Here is a 23,815-nt window from a genome sequence, read left to right as displayed (position 1 = left end):
TCTCCCCCATCCCTACTTGCTGCTCTTCCCTTTATTCCTCCTGGCCTTTATTACCTCCCAATTTTCTCCCTCTCCAGCTCCCTCCGTCTCCCCTGCCTTCCCTCGTTTCCTCCCTAATTCCCTAATAGTCATCTCCCCGCCCTTCCTCTTCCTCCTCCTCCCAGCTCTGCAATTCCAATCCCGGGAACCTTCTCCGGAGAGATTTGGGATGGACTGGGGGCGGGGAGGGAGGAGGAGGGAGGAGGGAGGAGGGAGGAGAAGAGGCCGAGAGGGGAGAAAGGGCAGGGACGGGGAGGAAGAAGAGGGGGATCGGGAGGAGGGATGGGTTGTGTTTTGCTAAATACTTCCAAACAGGGCTCGAGCTCGCAGGTTCCTCCACCTCCGGGCCGTTTCTCCCGAACCTGGACCAGGCGGAGAGGAGTGGGAGACAGAGGGGAAGGAGAAAAGTGGATGGTTTGTCCCTGCTCCAGAGTTGAACCCTCCTCCTCCTCCGCCTTCCCCCTTCAAAAAAAAAAAAAAAAATAGGAGACAAGATTCGCCAGGGAGAAAACAGGCCTTAGCCTGGGAGGGCCGGACCCAGGGAAGATCTCGGGACCACAGCGGCAAAGAGGGGGTACTCTGTACCCCAAGCCTCTCCGATCCCTTCCAAGCCGCTGTGCCCCGCCCCCGGAAAGCCTGGAGCTAAACAGCTATTCCCCTCCCTCCACCTTCTCGCCATCCCCAACCCCCACGCTGCCTTTTCCTTGTTCCGTGCTGCAGCTGCAGCTGCAGCTGGAGAGACTCAGGTAAGACCTCTAAGAGAACAGGGCGGGCTCAGTCTGTGACTTCCTTTGGATTTTGGATTTAAAAAAAAAAAAAAAAAGACAAGGCACAATTTACAAAACATCCATTTTGCGGGGCTTGGAACTAGAAGAGATCTTAGCGATCATAGGATTTAGAGCTGGGAGGGACTTAGGGGATTTCGTCCAATACTCTCATTTTCTAGATGGAAAAACTGAGACCTCTTATCCTCAGGTTACATCAACCTGGTAAAGATTGTGAAAAGATGATTCAGCCAAGGAGTCATGAGACTGAATTCTAACCTCAAGTTGGCCAGACTGTGTGAACATGGCCCGTTTGGGGGAAAGGGGCAATCTTAGTTTCTTCATTTGTAAAATGGGAATAATAAGGCTCAAAAGAAAATGCACTTGGAAAGTTGACCAAAAGTAACAAGACTGAAAAGACCCTTAGGCTTCACTTGGTCCAGACCATCTAGTCTCTTATAAAAGAGAAAATGAAAGCCCAAAGACAAGGCATGGGAAATGTTTCCATGGGCTTTCTCTTTTTCTGTGTAGACTTAAAAGGGTTGGAGGGAGAAATTGGAAGAGAGAGACAGAGAGAGATACAAGAGGCCGAAAAAGAGAAGGGAGGAAAACAGTTATAAGGAAATAGACTTCAGTCAACATAAGGAAAAACTTCCAGACTACCCTAACTGTTTGAAAATAGAAAGGGAATAGTAATCCCTCTGTCCCTTGAGGTCTTTAAGTGAAAGATGAATACAAGTATTTGTCAAGAACAGTATAGACAGGTTTCCTGGTCAGATAGTTTGGGCCAATCGTCCTCTGAAGCCTCTTCTAATTTTGCAGTTCTGGGAAAGTCTAAATTAGCACTTTCCGGTTCTTCTTCCTTTGCATAATTTAGATTAGGCATTTAATCTCAAGATAGAGCAGCTTGGCTTCCTTCTTTTCTTTCATATCCTTTTAAGGCTCAGACCTGTCTTGCCTATTTGTCAAAACTGGAGGGGAACTCGGAGAGGGAGTGGAGTGATTTGCTTAGTATCACACCATAAATTAAGGTCTTACCTGGGTCCAGGACCCAGATGCCTCATTTCTTTCTTCCTTCGATTCTAAGAAGCTAGAATTGTAGCTTAGACAAATTTTGGGATCAGTTTCCAATTAGCCATGAACGTGTGAGGAATCTTTCTGCCTGTGACTGTAATGCTTCAAAATGCTTTCGAATGGTTCCTATGAATCATCTTTCAGTTGATAACAGACAGCAGTCAAAGGCAGAAATTGACACTTGAGTTTCCTTTTGGCTTCTCTCTCCTATTCACTGGAGTTTCCAGTTCTTACACCTAATAAGATAATTACTCTTACTCTAGACTCCCTGAGGGGAGTCAAAGATTAAAGTCATCAAGAAGTTTTCTCCATTCAAAATCAGCTGATAATTAAAGTCTGTATTTTTAGACATCCATTTCATTTTCTGAGAGGGTTATGACTGCCAAAGCAGGTCCCTGGGGCTATTGAATGGTCCTGAAAATTAGGATGAAACTTAATGACTCATTTAGCAAAATAGAAAGTAGACCTATGTTTTCTAACTAATCGATATTCTGGAGCAAACTTCTCTTGAAAGACCCACCTTTTCTAAGGAAGCAAAGACTTCTATTTTAGATAATTCTCAATAGGGTAGTATGATATAACTTGGGGAACACAATTTTAGATGGCTTTGGTTCAGATTGGTTCTGATGATTATGTGATCATAGATATGGCATTTAACTGTTGTGAGTCTCAATTTTTCTATCTGTAAAAATAAAAGAACAGGACTACATTTTTAGTACTGCTTTTAAAAAAAATAACTGAAATAGAAATGGTTAAATTTACCTGATTTTAGGTTAAGGACAGAGAGTGTTAAGATTTCAGTCAATAATTTAACACATTTTGTTGTTATTCAGTCATGTGTGACTCTCTGTGACCCCATTTAAAGTTTTCTTGGCAAAGATACTGGAGTGGATTACCATTTCTTTCTCTAGTTTATTTTATAAGATGAGGAAACTGAGGCAAACAGCATTAAGTGACTCGACCAGAGTCACAGATGTAGTAAGTATCTGAGGTCAGATTTGAATTCAGTTCTTCCTGATTCTGGGCACCTAGTTCTGAGCCATCCCATTGAGACCAAAATCATTTCTCAGCCAGAGCTTTTGGGGTAATCAATCACATTTTTGGATTAGGGATAGGGAGAAGAAAGAATGGCAAAAGATGAAAAGAAAAGAGAAGGGATAAAAGGAAATGTAGGTAGAGGATACAAGAAAGGGTTTCCTGAAGAAAAAAAGAGCTGGGAGGTTGAGGAAATTCTGAAATATTACTTTTTTCCTCATCCTACTTATGTGAACTATTGACATGCAAGTCAGCAGTGTCTTTTAACATGTGAATTAGCAGATTTAGAACTGGAAAGGACTGTACTAAGTAATCTAATCCAGTCCCCTCATTTTATAGATTTTTATTCTTAAAAGTAAATGCACATACATACTGGCAGAGGTAGCACTTAAAAGTCAGAAGATCAGAGTTGCTGGTACTTACTTGCTGGGCAACCATGGACAAATCACAATATTTCTCTAAATCTGTTTCCTCATTTGTAAAATAGAGATAATAATATTTGCCTTATCTGCCATCCAAGGTCATTGTCAAGGTAAAAAAAAGACAATATTTATAAAGTGCTATAAAAATTTCAACTACAGTCATAATTATAACTTTTCATTGTTTTTTTTAAAAATCCAGATAACCTAAGCCTCCTCCAAACAAAAAAACTATGCTGCTTATTTCAATTATCTAATTTATGAAGAATATAGCCAGCACTGTATTTGGGGGTTGGTAGATCTGGATTCGATTACCATCTATTCCATCTGCTAGTCACACAACCTTGGGCTTTAGTCCCCTTCTAAAATGGGAAAAATAATCCTTGTCCTGCTTCCCTCTCAAAATGCTATTAGGGTCCATAGAGATAATAGATGGGAATGATGTTTTGGAAACTGAGGAAGTATTATTATTGTCTTTGCATTCATTAATCGCATGTCTCATGGACGTGATATCTTTGTTGTTGTTAACAATCCTTAACACCTCAGAAAATGTTAAAGTCTGATTGGGGCTCAGCAAGTCTGAGACATTGCTCATTCTATTCTCATTTCCTGACTCCATCACATCTCAGGTGAACAATAAGATTATAAAATGTGAGAGCATGTTAGAACATGGAGCATTCAAAACCAAAAGAGATCTTTTGTTGTTCAGCCATTTTTCAGTCATGCCCAACTTTTTGTGGCCCTATTTAAGTTTTCTTGAAAAAGATACTTCAAATGGCTTGCCATTTCCTTCTCCAGTTCATTTTATAGATGAGAAACTGAGACAAATGGGGCTGACTTGCTAGGGCCATACAGCTAGTAAGTATCTGAAGTCAGATTTGAGGACAGGAAAAAGTTTTCCTGAATTCAGGCCCATCATTGTTCAAAGACAGACCTTAGAACAAAAGAATGATAACTACATTTTTATAGCATCTTTAAAATTTACAAAGCACTTAATATATGTTATCTTATCTGAACCTGTCAGTGACTTTGTGAAGCATGTATATTAACTCCATTTTCCAGATAAGGAAAAAGGTTTACTGACTTGCTAGCAAGTATCTGGAAGCAGAGATTCTTGAAACACAGGGAAGGAACCAACTCTTACTAACATTAAATATTAGTGTAAACAGAAATAAGCAAATGCTACAGATCAGGGCTTGAATTATTGTTTAGTTGATTGTGCTTAAGACTTAGAAAATAATGGAGAAAATTGTAATGATGCAGATTAAACTTAAAAGCATCTTCTGGACTTTTTTATTTCCAGAGAGTTGGTTGTTAAAATAACACACCACTAGCAAGTCTTCTGCTTCCAGAATTAGTATGTTATCCACCACACCACAGTGCTTCTCATTGTCATAACTGGAAGGACCCTGAGAGCCAATCTAACTCAACCTCATTTTATTGAGGAGAAAACTGAGGTCTAGATTAGAGAAAGAATGCCCTCAAGTCACACAGCTCATTCCTTACTGCTATCAAATAAATCTAGCCAAACTCCCTTCATCATCAAGCATCGGTTTTGGGGAAACAGTGTTTAAACTGGCTTTGTCCCCTTCCTGCAAAGATAATTTACAGCACACAATTCATTATGTTGCTTTATTTTTTCACAAAATAGGAAGTAAACAGGAATAAGAATAGAGTAGAGACAATGTGGTATATTGATAAGAGCAGTAGAGTGGGAGATGTAAGATTGTAAATTTTACAAACTGGAAGTGAACTCAAGAAAGTTTCAAATTAGTCCAATCTGAACAATCCCTCAACTATCCTCCTCCTAAGAAGTTCCTGGGATGTAAAGCTTCCCTCTTCTTATGGTTTTCCATTTGGGAGCAACTCCATTTGTTAGAAGGTTTTCCCTTTGTCAAATCAAAATTTACCTCTTCCTCTCGCTCTATCCCCACCATTATCATCAGCCCTCTATCATTGTTTTTCCTACTTCTGCCTTATGAAGTCAAGCAGATTATAATTGCTCTTCTTTAATCACTCTAATATAGTGGCCAAGAAAACCCCAAATGGGATCACAAAGGGTTGAACATGACTGAAGGGACTGAACAATAACAACATGCTGCCCATGAGTCCCTCCTCAAATCATATCTCATCTGAGACTTCTAGTTTCATGAACTTCTAAAATGGGAATAAAAGTCCTGATAACATCTACTTCCCTGGATTTTATGAAAAAAAGTACTTTGTATAAATCTAAAAGCATCATGGAACTGAGAACTGGAATTATTGTTGCTGATATTTTCATGTTATTTTCATAATAATAGCTAGCCTCATAGATCACTTTAAGTTTTCTTTGGTCTTCACAATGTCATTAAAATATAGACACTATCCCCATTGATTTTTCACTTAAGGAACCTGAGGTTCACAAAAGTTTGAATGATTTACCCAGGTTCACCCAGCAGCAATTATCTTAAATAGGATTTGAACTCAGGTTCCAAGTCTACTTAATTCTCAAATTCAGCATTATGTTTACTCTTTATAAATACAAATTTCCATGTCATGGTTTAGGACAAATTTACAAATTAGCCAGCATTTATTAAGCACTTACTATGTATCAGGCACTGTGACAGGTGCTAGAGATACAAAAACAAAAGTCTCTATTCAAGAAACTAACATTCTATCAAGGAAACAATATCTACACAGTGAAGAATATACAAATAAATAAAATTATCTACTTTATTACTATATATGTTTTTCTACTTGATCCAGTAATAAAACTATCCCTGTAGGGTAGATTTTAGACTAAAGTTTGTATCTTGTTCCTGGAGTCACTGGAATAAAGAGTCCCTTCCTCAACTCATAACAAGGCTTCTGGCCTCCGTCCAGGGGGTGTGGGCTCCAGGCTGCCCCTCAAGCTGGCAGGATTCCTTGGAGAATGCTACAGTGAGTGAGCAGCCCTGTGCTTCTGACAACTCCTATCTTCTTTTCTAACAGTTGTGGTTTCCTTTTTGCCTCTTGGATGGAAACTTTCAAGTTGGTTTTGAACTCGACCAGTGCAGCCAGATGCTCCCTTTTGAGATCCGGTTCCCTACATGGCCTTAGAGGATCTAGTTCTGATGACCTGCTCTGATCACCACAACAGCAGCTGACCAGGACAGGGTTTGACCAGGCTCAACAGGAGATTGCTTTGCTGACGCTGCTCTTGCTAGGAGAAGCTGGCAGGTCCTCTAGTCCAGCAAGGAGATGTTCCTGGGACATCTCATCCAAAGTCACAGGTAGGTCAGAAGTATGGCACATTGGCATGAGGGGGAAGGATCTTGTAAGGGGATCTTATTAGATGAATAAGAGAAAGGGCAAAAAGGGAAAGAGAAAGACAGACAGAGACAGAGGAAAGGCACAGAGGAGAGAGATAGAGAAAAATTCAGACAGACAGAGGAGAAAGACAGAGAGAGAGAATGAGGAGAGACAAGAGAGGGAGAGGCACAAAGGAGAAAGAAAAAGAAAGAGAAATGCAGTAAAAATAGAATAGAAGGATACCATATTAAACATTAAAAAGCCTGGGTCCAAATTCCAACTCTTTTTTTTTTTTGGGGGGGGGATGGAACTATAAGCTTGAACAAGTCTTTCCACACCTCCCTAGAGCCTCAAAATTTAAACTACATGTCTAACAGTGATATTATATGAGTTTGGTTATTACAAAGGTTACTAAGCAGGTTGCCTAACTTCTAAGGACTTCAATTTTCTTGTCTGTAAAATGAGGGAGTTGGATAAGATGTTTCCTAGAGTCCTCACCAACTGTCAATCTGCTATATCAATTATCTACAATAATCTTGTGCCTTCATTTGAATCGTAACTATGGCCCTTACTCCCCATGGAACACCAGGCTTGTTCCTTCATCTCACAGTGTCCCAGTTTCCTCCTATGTAGAATGGGTTCCTTCTCTTTCCAAACCTAATGAACCTGTGTAATTTAGCATCAGGTTTTAATCTAAACTGTCTGAGATGTGTCCAGGGATGTCTGAAAGAATGTTTCCATCCGTGCAGAGGGCAGAAGGAAAAAGAAATTAGCTGAACTTGACATGAAAGAAACTTAGATTTAAAGAAATGGAGACTGTGAACTCCTTGAAAGCAGGGATGTGTAATGAGTTTACTTCTCAACTCTCCTGTGTCTCATTTGTGATTTGTGTACACATATTTATCTTTTTAATTAAGTTCTTGAGGTCAGATACAGTATCATTTTTCATCTCTATGGCCCCATCACTAAATGCAGTGCAAGATACATAGTAGGTGCTTAATATATCTGGTCATTTAGAGGTCATGTAGCCCAGAACTGTCAAACGTGTGACCTGTGGAGCACCTGACTAGCATCACTCCCAAATGTTCCTGAACCAGATTAAAATGGAATTGGGAAACATTTAACAAAATGAAAAAAATACAATAAAGCATAAATAACATTGTATTTTAAAAACAAAGTCAATATGTCACCCACAGGAATTTTTATATTTAGTTTAGTATCTCCCAGTTTTAAATGAGTTGATACCACTGATGTAGCCTAACCTTCTATTCACTGCTAATCATAGCGAGTAATTGTGGGAATTGCAGTTGATAGGAGATGTCCAGCTATATCAGATTAGGGATTAGAAGGCAGATTTGGCACACAAACATTAAAACATGGTGGTGCCCTTTGACAATTAAATGTTAATTTCAGAAACTCTTTCTGAAACTCCAACCCTGTTGAGCCTCAGGACTGAACTCTGTGATTTACCTCTGGAGGTAATGTGTGTGTTAGAAAGCATGCTAGTCTCAGAGCCAGGAAGCTTGGGTTCAAATCTGAGCTCTGAAGCTTACTACCTTTGTATTCTTCAACAAGTAATTTCTCTTTCTTTTCTGGTCCCTATATTCCTCATCTACAAAATAAAAGGACTTAGCTAAAGGATCTTTAGGATCCATTCTAGCTCTAAATCTTACAGTCTCCTATCTCTTCATCCAATCCCCTCAGCCTCTGCTTTTGAACCTGATACTGACCCTTTTGATTTAGATACCACTTTCTAGCTATGGTCTTCAGCTCAGTCATGTGTCTCTGGTTTCCAGGTCTGCTTATTGGACAAAGTTCTAGGTCCAAACCTCCTAGACACTGCCTTTGCCCCTCCAAAGGGAGAGTGATTTCAACCTACACCATAAATCACTCTGAGCTTAAATGCATGGCAAATAATATCCCTATCCTGCCACTCTAAGGTATGCTTCTCAGCTAATGCCCCATCTGCAGCACCTCGGGCAAGAACTACTCATCTTGGATACTTCCATTCATAGGGAGCTTCTGCCAAAGAAAAAAGCCTAGAATTTTTTCTTATTCATGTGTCTAGTTCCATCACCATTCTGCTCAAAAATATTCAGTGACTTCTTATTGTCTACTCAATAAAGTTCAAATTCATAATCTCAATTTGCAATGCATTTGACCATCTAACACCACAATGAACCTGCATATTCAGCTCTATCACAAAGTCTGTGTGACTGGACACATTATTTGATCTCTCTGTGTTTTAATTTCCTTACCTTTAAAATGATGAGGGGTGGTAGTAGTAGTAGTAGCAGCAGCAGCAGCAGCAGCAGCAGCAGTAGTAGTAGTATATAATATAATATATATGTATAAAATCAATAGAAGAAATTATATTTGTGAGTGTCCATCTTTTCTTTACTTCCTTGGAAATTGTTCTTTTGTTCTCTGCTGCTTGCCATTTTGTACTTTATTCTTTTTCCCCCCTCTTTCATCCTCCTCACCACCCCAAGCAAGACTATATTTAGGAAAGGATATATTTATGTATACATATATAGATATATACATACACATACACACGATTCTTTACTTTAATTCCTTGCATCCATGGATCCATCCCTGTTCTTCCTACATCCTTTGCTTCCTTGTTCTCCTGTCCTTCTTCCCTTATCTCTCTCGCTCTCTCTTTTTGGCTGAGGCAATTGGGATTAAGTGACTTGCCCAGGGTCACACAGGCCAGAAGTGTTAAGTGACTGAGGCCAGATTTGAACTAAGATCAGAGTCCTCCTGACTTCAGAGCTGGTACTCTATTTACTACACCAACTAGCTCCCCCTTCTCTTATTTTTTTAAAGATTTTGGAGGGTGTTATATCCTTCATAGTATATATGTAGTGTTGCCTATTTAAGCCATTCCTGATGTAAGTTTTCAGAACTAAGAGCTCTCCTTCCCCCTCTAATGCCTATGTATTTATTCTTCCTCTGCACTTCACTTGTATGACATAATTACTATTTTTACTTTAATTCTACCCCAATATCTGTTTTAAGCTGTCCTATTGTTCATGTCAATCTTAAACATATGGTATACATTTCCCATGTTTAAAAAAAACTATTTGTCCATGTTGAGTTCCTTGAAACTGGATCTTTGATATTAACTCTTATAGTTAAATTTTCTAGTCCTATACAATTCTAATTGTAGCTCTAGCATATTTAAATTGCATTTTTCTTGTTTCTTGCAAAATTTTCTCTTTGATCTAAGGGTTTTGAAATTTGGCAATAATGTTCCTATGTGTTTTCCACAAAGGATCTCTTTTAGGTGGTGATCAGTGGAGTTTTTCTATTTCTACTTTCCTTCATGTTCTATCACTCCAAAACAATTTTCTTGGATTATTGTGTCAAAGTCCTTTTTTTGGCCACAACTTTCAAGCAGCCCAATTATTCTTATATTTTCTTTTCTTGATCTATTCTCTAGATCTGTCATTTTTTCTTATAAGATGTTTCACATTCTGTTCTGTTTCTTCATTCTTTATAATCTGTTTTGTTTTCTTGGTCTCTCATACCTTCACAAGGTTTGTCCTTGCACAATTCTAATTTTAAAAGAATTATTTTCATCTTTGAGACTCTGTATCTCTTTTTCTAGTTGGCTTTTTTTCATAATCTTGTTTTTCTTGGATTTTTTTTTTTTTTTTTTTTAGTTTTTCTTCAATGTCTCATTTGATTTTTAAATTCTTTTTAGAGTTTTTCTATAAATTCTCTCTGGGTAGGGAGCCATTTTATGTTTTTCTTTGGGGTAGAAGCTTTTTTTTTACTTCAGTGTCCTTCTCTGAAGATGAACCTCAATCTCCCTGTTCCCACAGAATGCTTCTGTGATGGGGTTCTTTCTCTTCTTTGCTGTTTCATTTTTTTTTTTTTTTAAATAAGAGGTATTAGGGCAAACATCTCTAATCATGAGGTGGGCGAGATGGTGCCTTTTAGCTTCACTTGAGCTCTCTCCTCTTACTGGACCCCAAACCAGCAAGTGCCCATAGCCAGCAGCATCCCTGCCTCACTGTCTCTGTACTCACTGGTGCTAGTTCCTTCTCAACCAGGGTTATGGCTCTGCAGCACAACTGGACCTGCCATTTCTAATTAGCTAAGTTTCTCTTAGTCTTCCTGGACTCCTCCAGCAGTCCTGTTGGTGAAAGTTTCTGGGCTTCCTGCTGAGACTCCAGCCACACCCAGGTCACCCAAGGGCTCCCCACTTGGGATTTCTATGGAATAGTCCGAAGGTGTTTGCATTTCACTAGGGTTAATCCCCAGCCTGGGGACATTCTTCAGATCTTCTTGGGTTGTACCTGAAGGATCCCTGTTCTGTACCAAGTCTTGATTTTTTGCCAGTCTGTCTTTGCCCTGAGGTACAAATTTGTTCTATTTGTGGGGAAATCTGAAGAGCTTGAAATTTAACAACCTACTCAGCTAGGTTCCCAGAATCTTTCCCTCCCCCAATGTACTCTTTACTCTCTCTTCTTAATATCTTTGCTCATGCTATTCCCTGTTCCCAAATGTCATTCTGATGAATTCTTACCCAATCCTTTTAAAGTCACAAGCATGTCAACTCTTCTTTGAAGCCTTCTGGGTATCCTCTTTTCATAATAACCTTCTCTCATTGGACCTCATATAAAACTGGCTTTCTCTTATGTTCTTATCCATTGTTGTTTTTGAATTGTTTTTTCAATTATTATGACTTTTCATAACCCCATTTGCAGTTTTCTTGGCAAAGATACTAGAGTAGTTTTCTATTTCTTTCCTCTAGATCATTTTACAGATGAGGAAACTGAGGCAAGCAGAGTTGGTTAAGTGACTTGCCCAGGGCTACACAGCTAGCAATTATCTGAGAACAGATTTGAACTCAGGAAGATGAATATGTGTTATTTATCCTCAATCTAATGTAGTCCATTTGCCAAGAAGGTTTATTCCAGGTGTGGCTGTTGGACCTCCTTCAGCTTCTTAGAGACCCCAGTGAGAGTTGGATGAAAGTGGATACCAAAAGTGCATGAGCAGCCCTGAAAAATGGGACTTCTCACCCCAGATGTGCTACTCCTCCCTTTCACATATTGAGTGTCTATTTTATAAAGGGCTCCATGATAGGGTGAAGGTCCTACTAGCTTCACTTACATCACATTATTTTAATTAGCCTCCTACTCTGCCTATAAATTGGTTTTCCCAGGTTCTCAACCCTAACAGATGAGATTTGTTCATTGTGTACCTAGAAGACAGAATTATGACCAAGAGAAATAAGGATGACAAATTCCAAAGAACTTGGAATGCCTTGAGATGTAGTGAACTCCACAGAAAGTATCCAAACTAGACCAGCCCTTTCCAGGAGAAACTACAGAACAGAAGTTTTTCACCTTTTTTATTTATGAATCTCTCAGGATTCATAGTGAAACCTATGGAGCCCCAAACCATGAAATAATTGAAGAAAATGCCAAATTTCAGTTAGAGGTCGATGAAAATGTAATTTTCCCATCCAAATTCATGGCCCTCATGCCTGGGAACCCCTACTAAAAAGGAATGCAAGCACTAGGAGGATGGTTGAGCCAGATGACCTCTAAAGTTCTCTTTACTTGAGGGATTCAGCCAGTTCCATTCCTTAAGTACATTTGCCACTCCTACTGTCTGCAGACTAGTAGTCTGGGCCTCAGAAGAAAAAACAAAATTTAGTTGAGCCATAGCCTCTACCCTCCTAGAATTCAATCTCTAAGGAATAATACAGAATTGTATCCACACTGGGACATTTATGATTATACATCCCATAGTATTATAATTAGCAGGGATTAGAGATTATTAATTCACCATTTTTGCAGATGGGGAAACTCCACAACAGAGAAAGTATTTACTTAAGATCATACAATAATTGACAGAGCCTGGATTTCAATACAATTCTCCTGATTTCAAGTCCAAGATTTTTTCTAAACAAAAACTTCCATTTGACAAATATTAAAAACCTACATTATGTCAGACATGACATATGACTAGAAGAAGTAGTGGTTACCTAGGGAAATACGGACAGATGAATCGCCTGAGGATTGTGTTATTATCCAAGTCATTATTTAGGTTTCAGAAAAAGGTCCACAGTACATTGGGTAAGTACCCTATAAAAGATTTTATTGAAGAATAGGGGCAAAAATTACATAGAAATCATAGAGAGGCTGCCAAATGTCCTAGTGGAGGGACTACTTAAACAGAAGAAAGTCTGTGGATCCCTCAAAGTACAGACTGACAAAAGTAGAACACAGTATTACAATATTCTAGGATACATATAACATATATACAAATAAACATGATATAGGACAGGTTAGGATGAGATTCAGAAGGGATCCAAACCAACACAGGAAATTTTCAGGAAGAATAATTCCTTTTTCAGGTGGAAGGCACAAGGAAGGTTTCATGAGGACATAACTCCTGAACTGGAACTTATATAAAGGAAAGGATTTCTATAACTGGAAATAAAAGGGTATTCTGAGAGTGGGATTGAGAGTAGGAAGCATCAGATCAAGTGAGAATTGAATGAACTGCATAAATATATAGAATCTAGAGAAAGGTATTAACAATTGAGAGCTGTCCAGGGTGAAATGAGCTTCCTAGGGAAACAGTTAGCTTCCTATTTATTGGAAGCAAGTAGGTGGCACTACAGCAGATAGATGACTGAGTCTGGAAGATGTCTTCCTGAGTTCAAATCACACTTACTGTATGATTCTGGACAAACTACTTAAATCTATTTGCCTCAGTTTCTCATCTGTAAAATGAGCCTAAGAAGGAAATGGTTAACCACTCTAGTACCTCTGCCAAAAAAAAAAAAAAAAATGGGGACATAACTGAAAAATAAATAAGAAGAAAAAGATGTTTATTGTTGGAAGTTTTTAAGTAAAGAAGCATGACAGCATGTTACAGGTCTCTTAAGAGAGCTTCCTGCTCTGGGATTCTATGAAAGACATAACTCCATCCTACCCATGTTTGAAGCACAGCTGGAATCCCCCAAACTCATTTTTATTGGCTTGCTGGTTGTTCCTTGTACAAGATTTCAGCACAAAGTCCTGATTCAACGATCCTTCTCAAAAATTAACTCTAGAAGAAAATAAAATCTATACTAGTGGCCTTCGCTTCCTCTCCTCTCACTTTTTAATCCCTTATAGTCTATCCTATCTCATCACTTAACTGATCCTGCTCTCTCTAAGTTTATTCTTAATTGACAAATCTGAAGGCCACTTTTTAGTCATCCTTCTTTCCCTTTCTACAGCTTTTGACATTAATGGCCATACTATCCTTCCAGACATTCCCTCCTGTACTCTCCTAGTTCTCTTAATGTTTGACTGCTCTTTTCTGTGTTATATATAGCTGCCAATTCAATATTAATAATAAAGCATAGATTTGACTACATCACTCCATCACTCCCCTGCTCAAGGAGTTCCAATTCAAGACTTCTTCACCTGGGGTTTATGACCATGTTTTGTTTGTTTTTCTTAACATTTAAATGCAATCACTATTCCCATTTTACAGATGATGAAACTGAAGCAGACAGAGGTTAAATGACTTACCTAGTAAGTATCTAAGACTGGATTTGAATTCTGGTCTTCATGACTTCAAGTGTTTTGCTTTATTTACTGTACCACCTAGGTGCCTCAGTGGTTCAGTGGAAAGAGTGCTAAACTTGAAGTTAGGAGATCTAAGTTTGACTCCCACCTATACCATTTTTTTAATCTCCGAATGTGCTTGTGGACAAGCCATTTAAGTTTTCTGAGCCCTAGTTTTCTCTTCTGTCAAATAAAGAACTTAAACAAGGTGACTTACCAGAGGTGTCAAACATGCCTACATGCAACTTATAGCCCTCCCAAATATAGCCTGAAATGGAATAAAATGTAATTGAAAAATATTTAACCAGATAAATAAAAATATAATAAAACATAAATATCATTACATTTGAAAAAATTAAATTTGTAATCCTTAAGAATGCTTATGTACAAATTAGAGACTTTTTATGAGTTTGGCACTACTCCTCTAAGATCTCTATAAGAGCTCACTTCAGGTGTTTGAAGGACTGTTACATGGAAGACAGAATGGACTTGTTCTCCTTGTCTGCATGGGGCAGAGAACAATGGGAAGAGGGTAACATGATAGCCTGAAGAGTCAAACAATTCATCAATTTTTTCATTTAATGAGAGAGAATACAGAATGGAGTCAGGGCCTGAGTTCCAATTCTACCTCTGCTCCTCACAAACCCTGGAGTATTGGCTTAAAACTGAACCAACAACACTTAAGCTCATCAGACCTCAATTCATCATCAATCAAATGAAGGCCTTTGGACTAGATGATCTCTATGAACTCTTTTGGATCTAAAACTATGACTCTAAATTCTAGGGAGATAGACTTTGGTTTAAGATTTTTTAAAAGAAATGTAAAGGAAATCTTTCCATCAGTCCAGTGGTATATCATAGTGGAAAGAGCCTGTTGTCTAGACTCAGGAGGCCTACATTCAAATTCTGACCCCGATTCTTACTGTCTGGTTTGATCTTGAATAAGAGTTTTTTTGTATGTAAAAACAAGGATGATTATTCTTGCCCATTTCTGCTTGGTGGAAATGTTGTGACCAATGTACTTTTATAAGCCTAAAAGGCAGAATGATGGGGTAGCAAGAGCTCTGAATTTGGAGTGAAAGGGCCTGGGTTCAAAATTCAGATCTGTCACTTATTGGTTTTGTGACAAAGTTAAGTCATTTGACCAATCAGAATTTCAGTTTGCTCATTTGAAAAATAAAAGGTTGGATTAGATCTTTAGGGTCTCTTTTGTTCAGTCAGTTCAGTCATATTGTTGTGACCTCATTTGGGGTTTTCAGGCTAGAGATACTGAAATGGTTTGTCACTTCCTTCTTCCTCCCAGCTCTAAATTTAATTGAAGAAGAATTTACTAAAAGTGTCTATCCTGTACCTGACATTGTGCTAAGTCATGGGCATACAGAGACAAAAATAAAACTGCCTCTGCCCCTGAGGAGCTTACATTTTTACTGATTGACCGTTGAACACATACTTCTGTAAAATTAGCACATTAAACAAAACATCCTATGAACTCACAGGTCTAAAAAACCTTAAAACTTACAAAGTATGAGTGGATATGAGTATATTCTCTGCAAGTGTGAGCATTTGTGTGATTGTGAAAGTCTCCATGAGACAGTACCAAGAGGCTCATGGCTATGAGATTGTGTCTGTGCAGCTATATAAGTTTGTATACCTGTGCTCAACTGTCTCCCTGTCACTGTGAGTGGCAACCTCAGGCAAAAGTTAAAGGAAAAAAGACTTTGGAGTCTTGTTTTTTCACTGTCAGGGCAATAAAGTTGTGGCTTCTTCATCACTTATGCATCAGCCACCTGCTGTTCTCAGGTTCGCCACTGCCACCTCCAGTTACACAGGGGCCCCCAGCTTGATTTGGATGGTCCAAGAAAGACCCAGATCTCTTGTTATTAATCCACTGCAGGAGGGGGAGTTTGGGAGGGGGAGCTCAGGCACACATGGTGGGCAAGCCCTTGTGAAGTATGGAGAGCTGAGATAAACCACATTCCCCATCAGTCCTGATGGCTGGCTCCAGCTATAACCCTATTTGCAATAAAACCAGATTCAGTGATATGAGAAAATTGCTTGGTTTCGGGATAATTGAACCCAGCCAGGACAGATCTGCACAGAGGCATCATTAACCGAATACTTTGCTCATCTGCAATATTTATTCCTGCGGCAACGTGAACAGTCACCCACCCTGTTATCTCCCAGGCGTAAAATTGTTTTATGGCCCCGCACACCATTCTCTCTCTAGCTGTCCTCACCAGGGAGCAACCTGTTCCCATCTTCCACCTCTTCTCAGAGTCGTCTTTTCCCTTCTAGAGCAGGCCAAGGGTGAAGATAATAATAGAATTCATGGGACTTAGAGCTGGAAGGGACAATCTAGTTTAACTACCTCATTTTACAGATGAGAAAACTGAGGCTCAGAGGGACCATGATTTGCTTAGAGGTCCCACAGTTGGTAACAGAGCCTATATCAAACCTTGGACTTCCTGCTCTACAGACAGTGCTCTTATCAAAGAGCAGTACCATATTGCTGTACAGAGCTTCCAGCAACTCACATTTCCTAAGATCATAAAGCTAGAGCATGAAGGGAGATTAAAAGCATCGATTTCACCCCCTTCCTTTTAAATTGAGGAAACTGAAACCCAGTAAGTTTAAATGAATTGTCTGAAATCACACAGAGAGTAGGATTCAAACACAGGTTCTTAGCACAAGAGCCTGGGCTCTTTCTGCTGATGTGCCAGAACATATAGGAGTTGAAGTTGAGATATTTTTGAATCCTACCTTTATCTCATTTACTAGCAATGTGACACTGGCTAAGTGTTTCCCTCCCAATGTCTCAATTTTCTCTCTATTTTTTAATAATATTTTATTTTTCCAAATATTTACAAAGACAGTTTTCAACATTCACCTTTTCAAAACCTTGTGTTCCAATTTTTTCTTCTTCTCTCCTCACCCCAAGACAGCAAACAATTCAATATAGGTTAAACATGCAATTATTGTAAAATTTCTATATTCACCATGCTGTGCAAGAAAAATCAGATTAAAAAAAGAAAAAAAATACTAGAAAAAAAAACAAGGAGCAAACAACAATAAAAAGTGAAAATACTGTTCTTTGATCCACATTCAGTCTTCATAGTTTTCTCTTTGGATGCAGATGACTCTCTCCATCACAAGTCTATTGGAATTGCCTTGAATCACCACAATATTGAGTAGAGCCAAATCCATTACAGTTGATCATCACATTATCTTGTTTCTGTGTACAATGTTCCTTGGTTCTGCTCACTTCATGTAGCATCAATTCATATAAGTCTCTCTGGCTTTTCTGAAATCAGCTTGCTCATCATTTCTTATAGAACAATAATTTTCCATTATATTCATATACCATAACTTAGCCATTCCCCAACTGAGGGTCATCAAACTCATCTATTTTCTCTTAATAAAGAAAAATAATCATCCCTAGCATGATGAAAGGAAAGGCATTTGTAGATTTGTAAACTAGTACAGAGTAAGCAACAAAAAGGTAAAAATCAATATATATTTGCCCTTGTATCTTTCCTATATTCCTGTGTGACCTTGAACAAGTCATTCTTCCTGCCTCAGTTTCCTCAAATGTTAAATGGGGGCTACTTCTCAGGGTTGCTGTAAGGATCAAAAGAGATAATATGCTCAGTGCCTGGCACATAGTAAGTGCTATAACAATGTTTATTCCCTTTCCTCACACCCCCCCCCCCCACTACTATTACTTTTAGTGACTCCTGTACCACTTCCTAGCCACCCTTGGTACATTATTCACCTTTTCTCTTTACCTCCTCTCGTAGGCAGAATGATATAATGTTGCACTTAGAATTCATTCTCAACTATGATGCTTCCTAACTGGTGACCTTGGAGAAGCCACTGAATTTCTGGGGTTTTTTAAGCCCCTCAAAAACTCCCACCCCAATCTTAAGGCTCTTTCCCTCAGTCATTAAGACTCCATTTCTTCATCTGTAAAACAGGACTAAGAATCCTAATGGTGAGAAGGTAAATTCTTTATAAATAAGCCTCAAATTTTAGTAAAAGTATGATTTTTAAGATTAAAAATGTTTTTAAATTGTTTTAATATGTAATGGGGGAATATATAATATACATACATAAGTATATATGCACATATAATAATATATATGTGTGGGTATATACATATTGGTTGTTGTCCTTCATTCTTGAAGAGGATCAAAATAACATTACTATGTTAGAGTTGAGATGCAATGTGTCTGACTGTGGCTGATCAGACCAATACAAGCTCAGAATATTCTGCCACAGGTTAGAAATATATATAAGATTATTAAACAGGCTGCCTTTTTCTCTCCACAAGCCAGTAAAAGATCATCACTAACTAGGAGAATACAGCTAGGTCTGGGGCTAATTACTTTGGGTTTTCTATTTCCTCCGGGCCTCAAACATTTTGGATGGACACGGTCAAATCTAAGGAGTAGTGGAGAGCTCTTGGTTTTTTTTTTCAGCTCTTCTTTTTCTTAGAGTAGTCTAGTAGCCTAGAGCAAGTCAGATTCTCAGAGTTCAGAGGGACCCAGAGGCCCTCTGGTTCAAGGCAAATCTGAACAAGTCTGCACTTGACCATGAATTCCACAAATGGTCATCTAGCCTTTGTTTGAAGACTTCCTACACAGGGGACCTAAGATTTAAGGTGTACTTGTAAAAAGTATACTTCTCCACACATTAGGATTATTAGCCCCATTTCACAGATAAACAGAGACCTGATGATTGAGAGAAGGAACCTTAGGATTGGGGTGGGAATTTTTGGTGTGACAAAAACAACTTCCGAAGCATATCTCCTATTTTTGGACTGTAGCAATTGTCAAGAAGTCTTTTCTTGCCTAAAGTTTAAATTTACTCATTTAAGTCTTCTCTGTGCTAAAGCTAAACAATAATTCTACCCTCAACCAATCTGCATATGTCATGATCCATTATCATATTAATTGCCTTCCTCATAAGTTCTCTGTCTTACCTTTATGTCTCAAAATAAGGCTCCCTGAACTGAACACAATACTCCAGATGGAGATCCAACTAGATCCAAGTAAGGGGGAGGGAAGAGATAGCACCACCCTTGAATACAGACCGTAGATCATAGTAGACTTTTTTGTTTAAAATATTGTGGACTTATATTGAGTTTGCATTCTACAAGCTCCTCAGATCATTTTCAGATTAACTGGTATCTAACTGGGCTTCTTCCATCTTATATTTGTGAAGATGATTTTTTTTTTAGCCCAAAATTAAACACTTATGTCTATTAAATTCCTGTTAAATAGATTTGCTCTTATATCCTAGCATATCAAAGTTTAGATGAATCCCAACTCTGTAAGTCAGTATGTTAGCTATGCCTTCCAGTTTTGTTTCATGTGAAAATTGTATAATTAAGGTCACCTAGGTGGCACAGTGGGCCTGAAGTCAAGAAGGGTTGAGTTTAAATGCAGTTTCACATATCTACTAGTTGTGGGACATTGGACAATTCACTTTACCTCTGTTTTCTTCAGTTTCCTTATTTGTAAAATCAGGATAATAACATTGCCTACCTCCCAGGGTTGTTTGTGAGAATCAAATGAGATAAAAATTATAAATTGTTTTGCAGTGTCTGATATATAGTAAGTATGTATGAATGTTAACTACTATTATTGTTATTATGATAGCTATTATCTCTCTGAGTAATTAATAGAAATCTTGAACAGCATAAGGGCAAGAGATGATCCTTGAGAGAACTCACTTTTTATGTCCTCATTATTTAATTTGACCTTACAAATTTTGTGAAGTAATACAGGTCCTACCTATTTGACAGACAATTGTTATTTTTCAATCCTATCCAATTCCTCATGACCCCATTTGGGATTTTCTTGGCAGAGATACTAAAATGGTTTGCCATTTCCTTTTCCAATTCATTTTTCAGATGAGGAAATTGAGGCAAACAAAGTTAATGATTTGCCCAGCATCACACAGCTAATAAGTATCTGAGGCTGAACTTGAACTTAGAAAAGTGAATCTTTCTGACTCCAGCCCTAGCATTCTATTCACTGTATCACCTAGTTGCCCCTCGGACAGATAAATCAGTCAATAAACAAGCATTTATTAAGCTTCTGTACCAGGCCCTAGAGATACAAAAACAAAAATAAAACAGTGTCTGCCCTCAAAGAACTTATATTCTAGACAGAAAAAGGACCTATGACAAGGAAACTATACCAGAACCCTATAAAAGAGAAGTGGATATATTGATTCTAACTCTCCAGATGTAGGTCTGAGGATTACTTCCTGATCTTTCTTTGGCATCCTGAATTTAGATTCTTCGGGTCTTTCATCCTGACCAAAGTTTTAGAATCCCCTATTCATCCAGTTTTAAATTAGATGATATCCAAGGCATTTAATAGCCAGGCCTATGGTCAATTTGTGAGAGATTACCCCTCTAGGCAGAAGGAAGATAATGAAGACCACATCAGGAGAGCCCTGTGAAAAACTGTTGCCAGTCTCCCATCTCAGTTTTTCTCACTGATTCCATCCAAACTCATGGGATTGAGGCAAAATTCTGACCTATCATACTATATATACACTTTGATAAACAACCTTCTCAATCAGTCAATTGATCAACAAACATTTACTAAGGAAATTAAGAAAACAGTTAGATGAGGTGTGGTTAGAGAGCAACTAGGTGAGTCATGGATAGCAAGCTGGGCTCAGAATCAGGAAGATTCGAGTTTAAATCTACTTTCAGGCACTTGGTAGCTATCTGATCCTAGACAAGTCACTTAATCCTATTTGCCTCAGTTTCCTCATCTGTAAATGAGCTGGAAAAGGAAATCGAAGATCACTCCAGTTTCTTTGCCAAAATAAAAAATTCAAATGGGTCGTCAAGATTTGGACGCAACTAAAGAACAACTGAACAACAAAAAGTAGGATTAATCCCTTAACCTTACTAGACTTCAGTTTCCTCACCTGTAAAATAAGGATAATGATATTTACACAGCCTGCCTTCACAAACATGATAGATTCTTATTATTTCTACTGATCAAAGTAGTTGAACAATGGAATGGAGGGGAAGTTAAGAAACGTTAATACGGCAGGGAATTAAAAATACATCTATCTTCTTTTCTCCTTTTCCACATGGTGAGGACACCCAACCTGGAACTTTCAGGAGCAGGTCTGGCAAAGATCCAGGCCCAAGGCACAGCATCAGCTTGGAACAGCATGAGAACACAGAAGACTCAGTTACACCAATGCATGAAAAAGACCAGGTAAGGAGTCCAGCCAGTGTTATGCAAAGAGACAAAGAATCTCCAGGCTGGAAGGGATCTCACAAGGTAGCAAGTTCAACCTGTACCTGAGCAGACATTCTCCCTGTAGTGTCAATAAAATACAAAAAAAAAACAAAAAAAAAAAAAAACGAGCCCCTAAAAAAGGACATCTAAGACTGAGAAGGGTCCAAGGATTCCCTCTCAGTCTTTAAGTATCTAAATATAAAAAATATTTTAAGGTTTTAGTCTCTTTCAGAAGAATAATAGGGGAAAAGTCAGTATAATATTAATAGAGAGAGTAGTGGTAGAAACAAATAATAGAGCACCCAGATTCAAATCTCAACTCAGCTATTTATTAACTTATGTGAACCCGGAACAAGTCACATAGTCTGGTGGTACTTGAGCTTCTAATCTGTAAAATTCTTTGTTTCTTAAGGAATTATGGGAATAGGTGTTATTTCTTTATTATAATAAGCTTTCAAAAAATGGAAAAGGGTGCTCTGCATCACTCAAGATATTAAAACTGAAGATTTTAGTCCCATGGACTTCCTTTCAGTATTGTCCACTAATGGAGCTGGTGGCTTCTGAAGGTCATGAGTTCTACGTCACTAGAAGTGTTCAGACAAAGATTGGCTGACATCTTGTCAGAATGTTGTCAAGGGGACTTCTGCCCTTGAACGGGGTTTGGACTAGGTGCCCAATGAAGTCCCTTTGAGCTCTGGGATTCCATGATTTTATAATTCTGTGAATCACCTCTGACAGCTCGGTCCTGCCTTGGGGCAGGGCAGTTAGCTTTAATGTGCACAAAGAGAATTGGGCTGAAGTAACTGTCTGGGAGCTTTTAAACTCTGGTACTGTAAATCAGACAAGAGCTTCACTCCCAGCACTAAGGGTGACACCTCTGCAGAGGGTTAAACCAAACCTTCCCTTAATTGCTAAAATAATGGACCCAGTGTCAGGGACTGCTGAGAACAAGGGGTAGAGATGGGAGGGGGAAGGGGAGGAAGAAGAGGTGAAATACAAGCTCTGGCAGAGAGATCTGTCATCCTTCTATGAGCTCCATATATTCAGTTATTCTGACATTTAAGATCAGTGATGTTGGAAATGGGATGGAAAGGTAGGGGAAGGAGATGGAACAGAGGTGAATACCATGGTATCCTGATTTCAGAGGTATGTGATTTATGTTTGAATTACAGGGGCAAGAAGGACACTTCCAGCCTCTTATAACCCAGGCAATAGGGTAGACTGAATTTGAGCAGAATTGTCAGAGTGGGTAGGCAGCAGGGAGAATGGAGAAGAGCCATAGAATAGGAACCACAGACACCTCCTATCTCAGCTCTACTATTGAATATCTGTATAATATCAGTCAATTTCCTTCCCCTCTAAAGCCTTCCAATCTCCTTCTGAAAAAATGAAGGAATTAGACTAGATCTAGAATTCCTATTTATTCTGTCTGTATCTTGTTTATATTTAGTTATTTGCACATTGCCTCCCCCATTAGATGATGAGATACTTGAAACTATTTTTGCTTTTCTTTACCCTCAACACTTCCTATAATGCTTGGCACATAATAAGTGCCTAATAAACATTTGTTGATTGACTGACTGATTGACCTCTATGCTTCCTTTCAGTTCTAATGGTCTGCGTTCCATTGAGTTGGAAAGAGTCTATATTTAATCATTTGGAAAAAAGGGAGTATAGTTGGAAAAAGTTATGATTTGTGAATCAGAAGACTTGGGTTTTAGTGCCAGGCTTATTTCAGCCCTTTGTGTGACCTTACATAAGTCCTTTTCTCAATCTGGACCATAGTTTCTCACTTTATAAACGACTCTTTGTCAACTTCACTACCACAAAGCAGCAGCTATGGTCCAAAAGTTCATTGGATCTGGGGCAAGTTCTTTCTTCTCTAACTTCCCTCAGTTTTCTCACTTTTAAAATAAGGGTGAAAATGCACACATCCCTTCAATTTCTAATGCCTGTCATTGTATGTAGCATCAAGAACCAATTCCTTTCCCAGCTTGCCATACCTAAGCAGTTCTTTCATTTATGCGTGAGAATTGGGGAAAGATTTTCTTTTTTTTCATTTGCTCTAGTAGGAAAGAGTGGCAGATCTCTAGACTCTCAGCCCTAGAAGGGAAGGGGCCCCAGAGCTCATTAATATAATAATCTCTCATATTCATATAACATTTTACATACATCTTCTTATTTGTTCATTGTAACAGTCCCATGAGGTAGTATGGATATTATTATCCCCACTTTACACATGAGAAAACTGAGGTTCTCAAAGAAACTTATAGGATTGGAGAGCTTGGAGGGAGATGTTATTGAAGTCTTAGAAAAGTTAAGTAATTGATCTGTGGTCAAATGGCTAGGAA

General features: G+C 38.6%; 1 protein-coding gene across 3 annotated transcripts in view; it reads left to right on the top strand.

Moving 5' to 3' along the window:
* The first annotated feature begins 264 nt into the window (after window positions 1–264).
* The window catches only part of C2H14orf180 (chromosome 2 C14orf180 homolog), a 44,707-nt gene continuing 21,156 nt past the window's right edge, over window positions 265–23,815 (top strand). Inside the window, exons 1-3 of one of the 3 annotated variants that reach the window (XM_031953146.1) lie at window positions 265–785; window positions 6,302–6,582; window positions 21,314–21,440. In XM_031953146.1, coding sequence (XP_031809006.1) covers window positions 6,551–6,582; window positions 21,314–21,440 — 159 coding nt within the window. In that variant the 5' untranslated portion in view covers window positions 265–785; window positions 6,302–6,550. The remainder of the gene's footprint in view (window positions 786–6,301; window positions 6,583–21,313; window positions 21,441–23,815) is intronic. The other 2 variants (XM_031953145.1, XM_023504028.2) reach the window with 2 other exon arrangements.

This window comes from Sarcophilus harrisii, chromosome 2 (genome assembly GCF_902635505.1).
Source record: "Sarcophilus harrisii chromosome 2, mSarHar1.11, whole genome shotgun sequence".
NCBI classification, from domain to species: domain Eukaryota; kingdom Metazoa; phylum Chordata; class Mammalia; order Dasyuromorphia; family Dasyuridae; genus Sarcophilus; species Sarcophilus harrisii.
The sequence above is the reverse complement of the archived record's forward strand: the minus strand, read 5'-3'. Positions and strand labels throughout refer to the sequence as shown.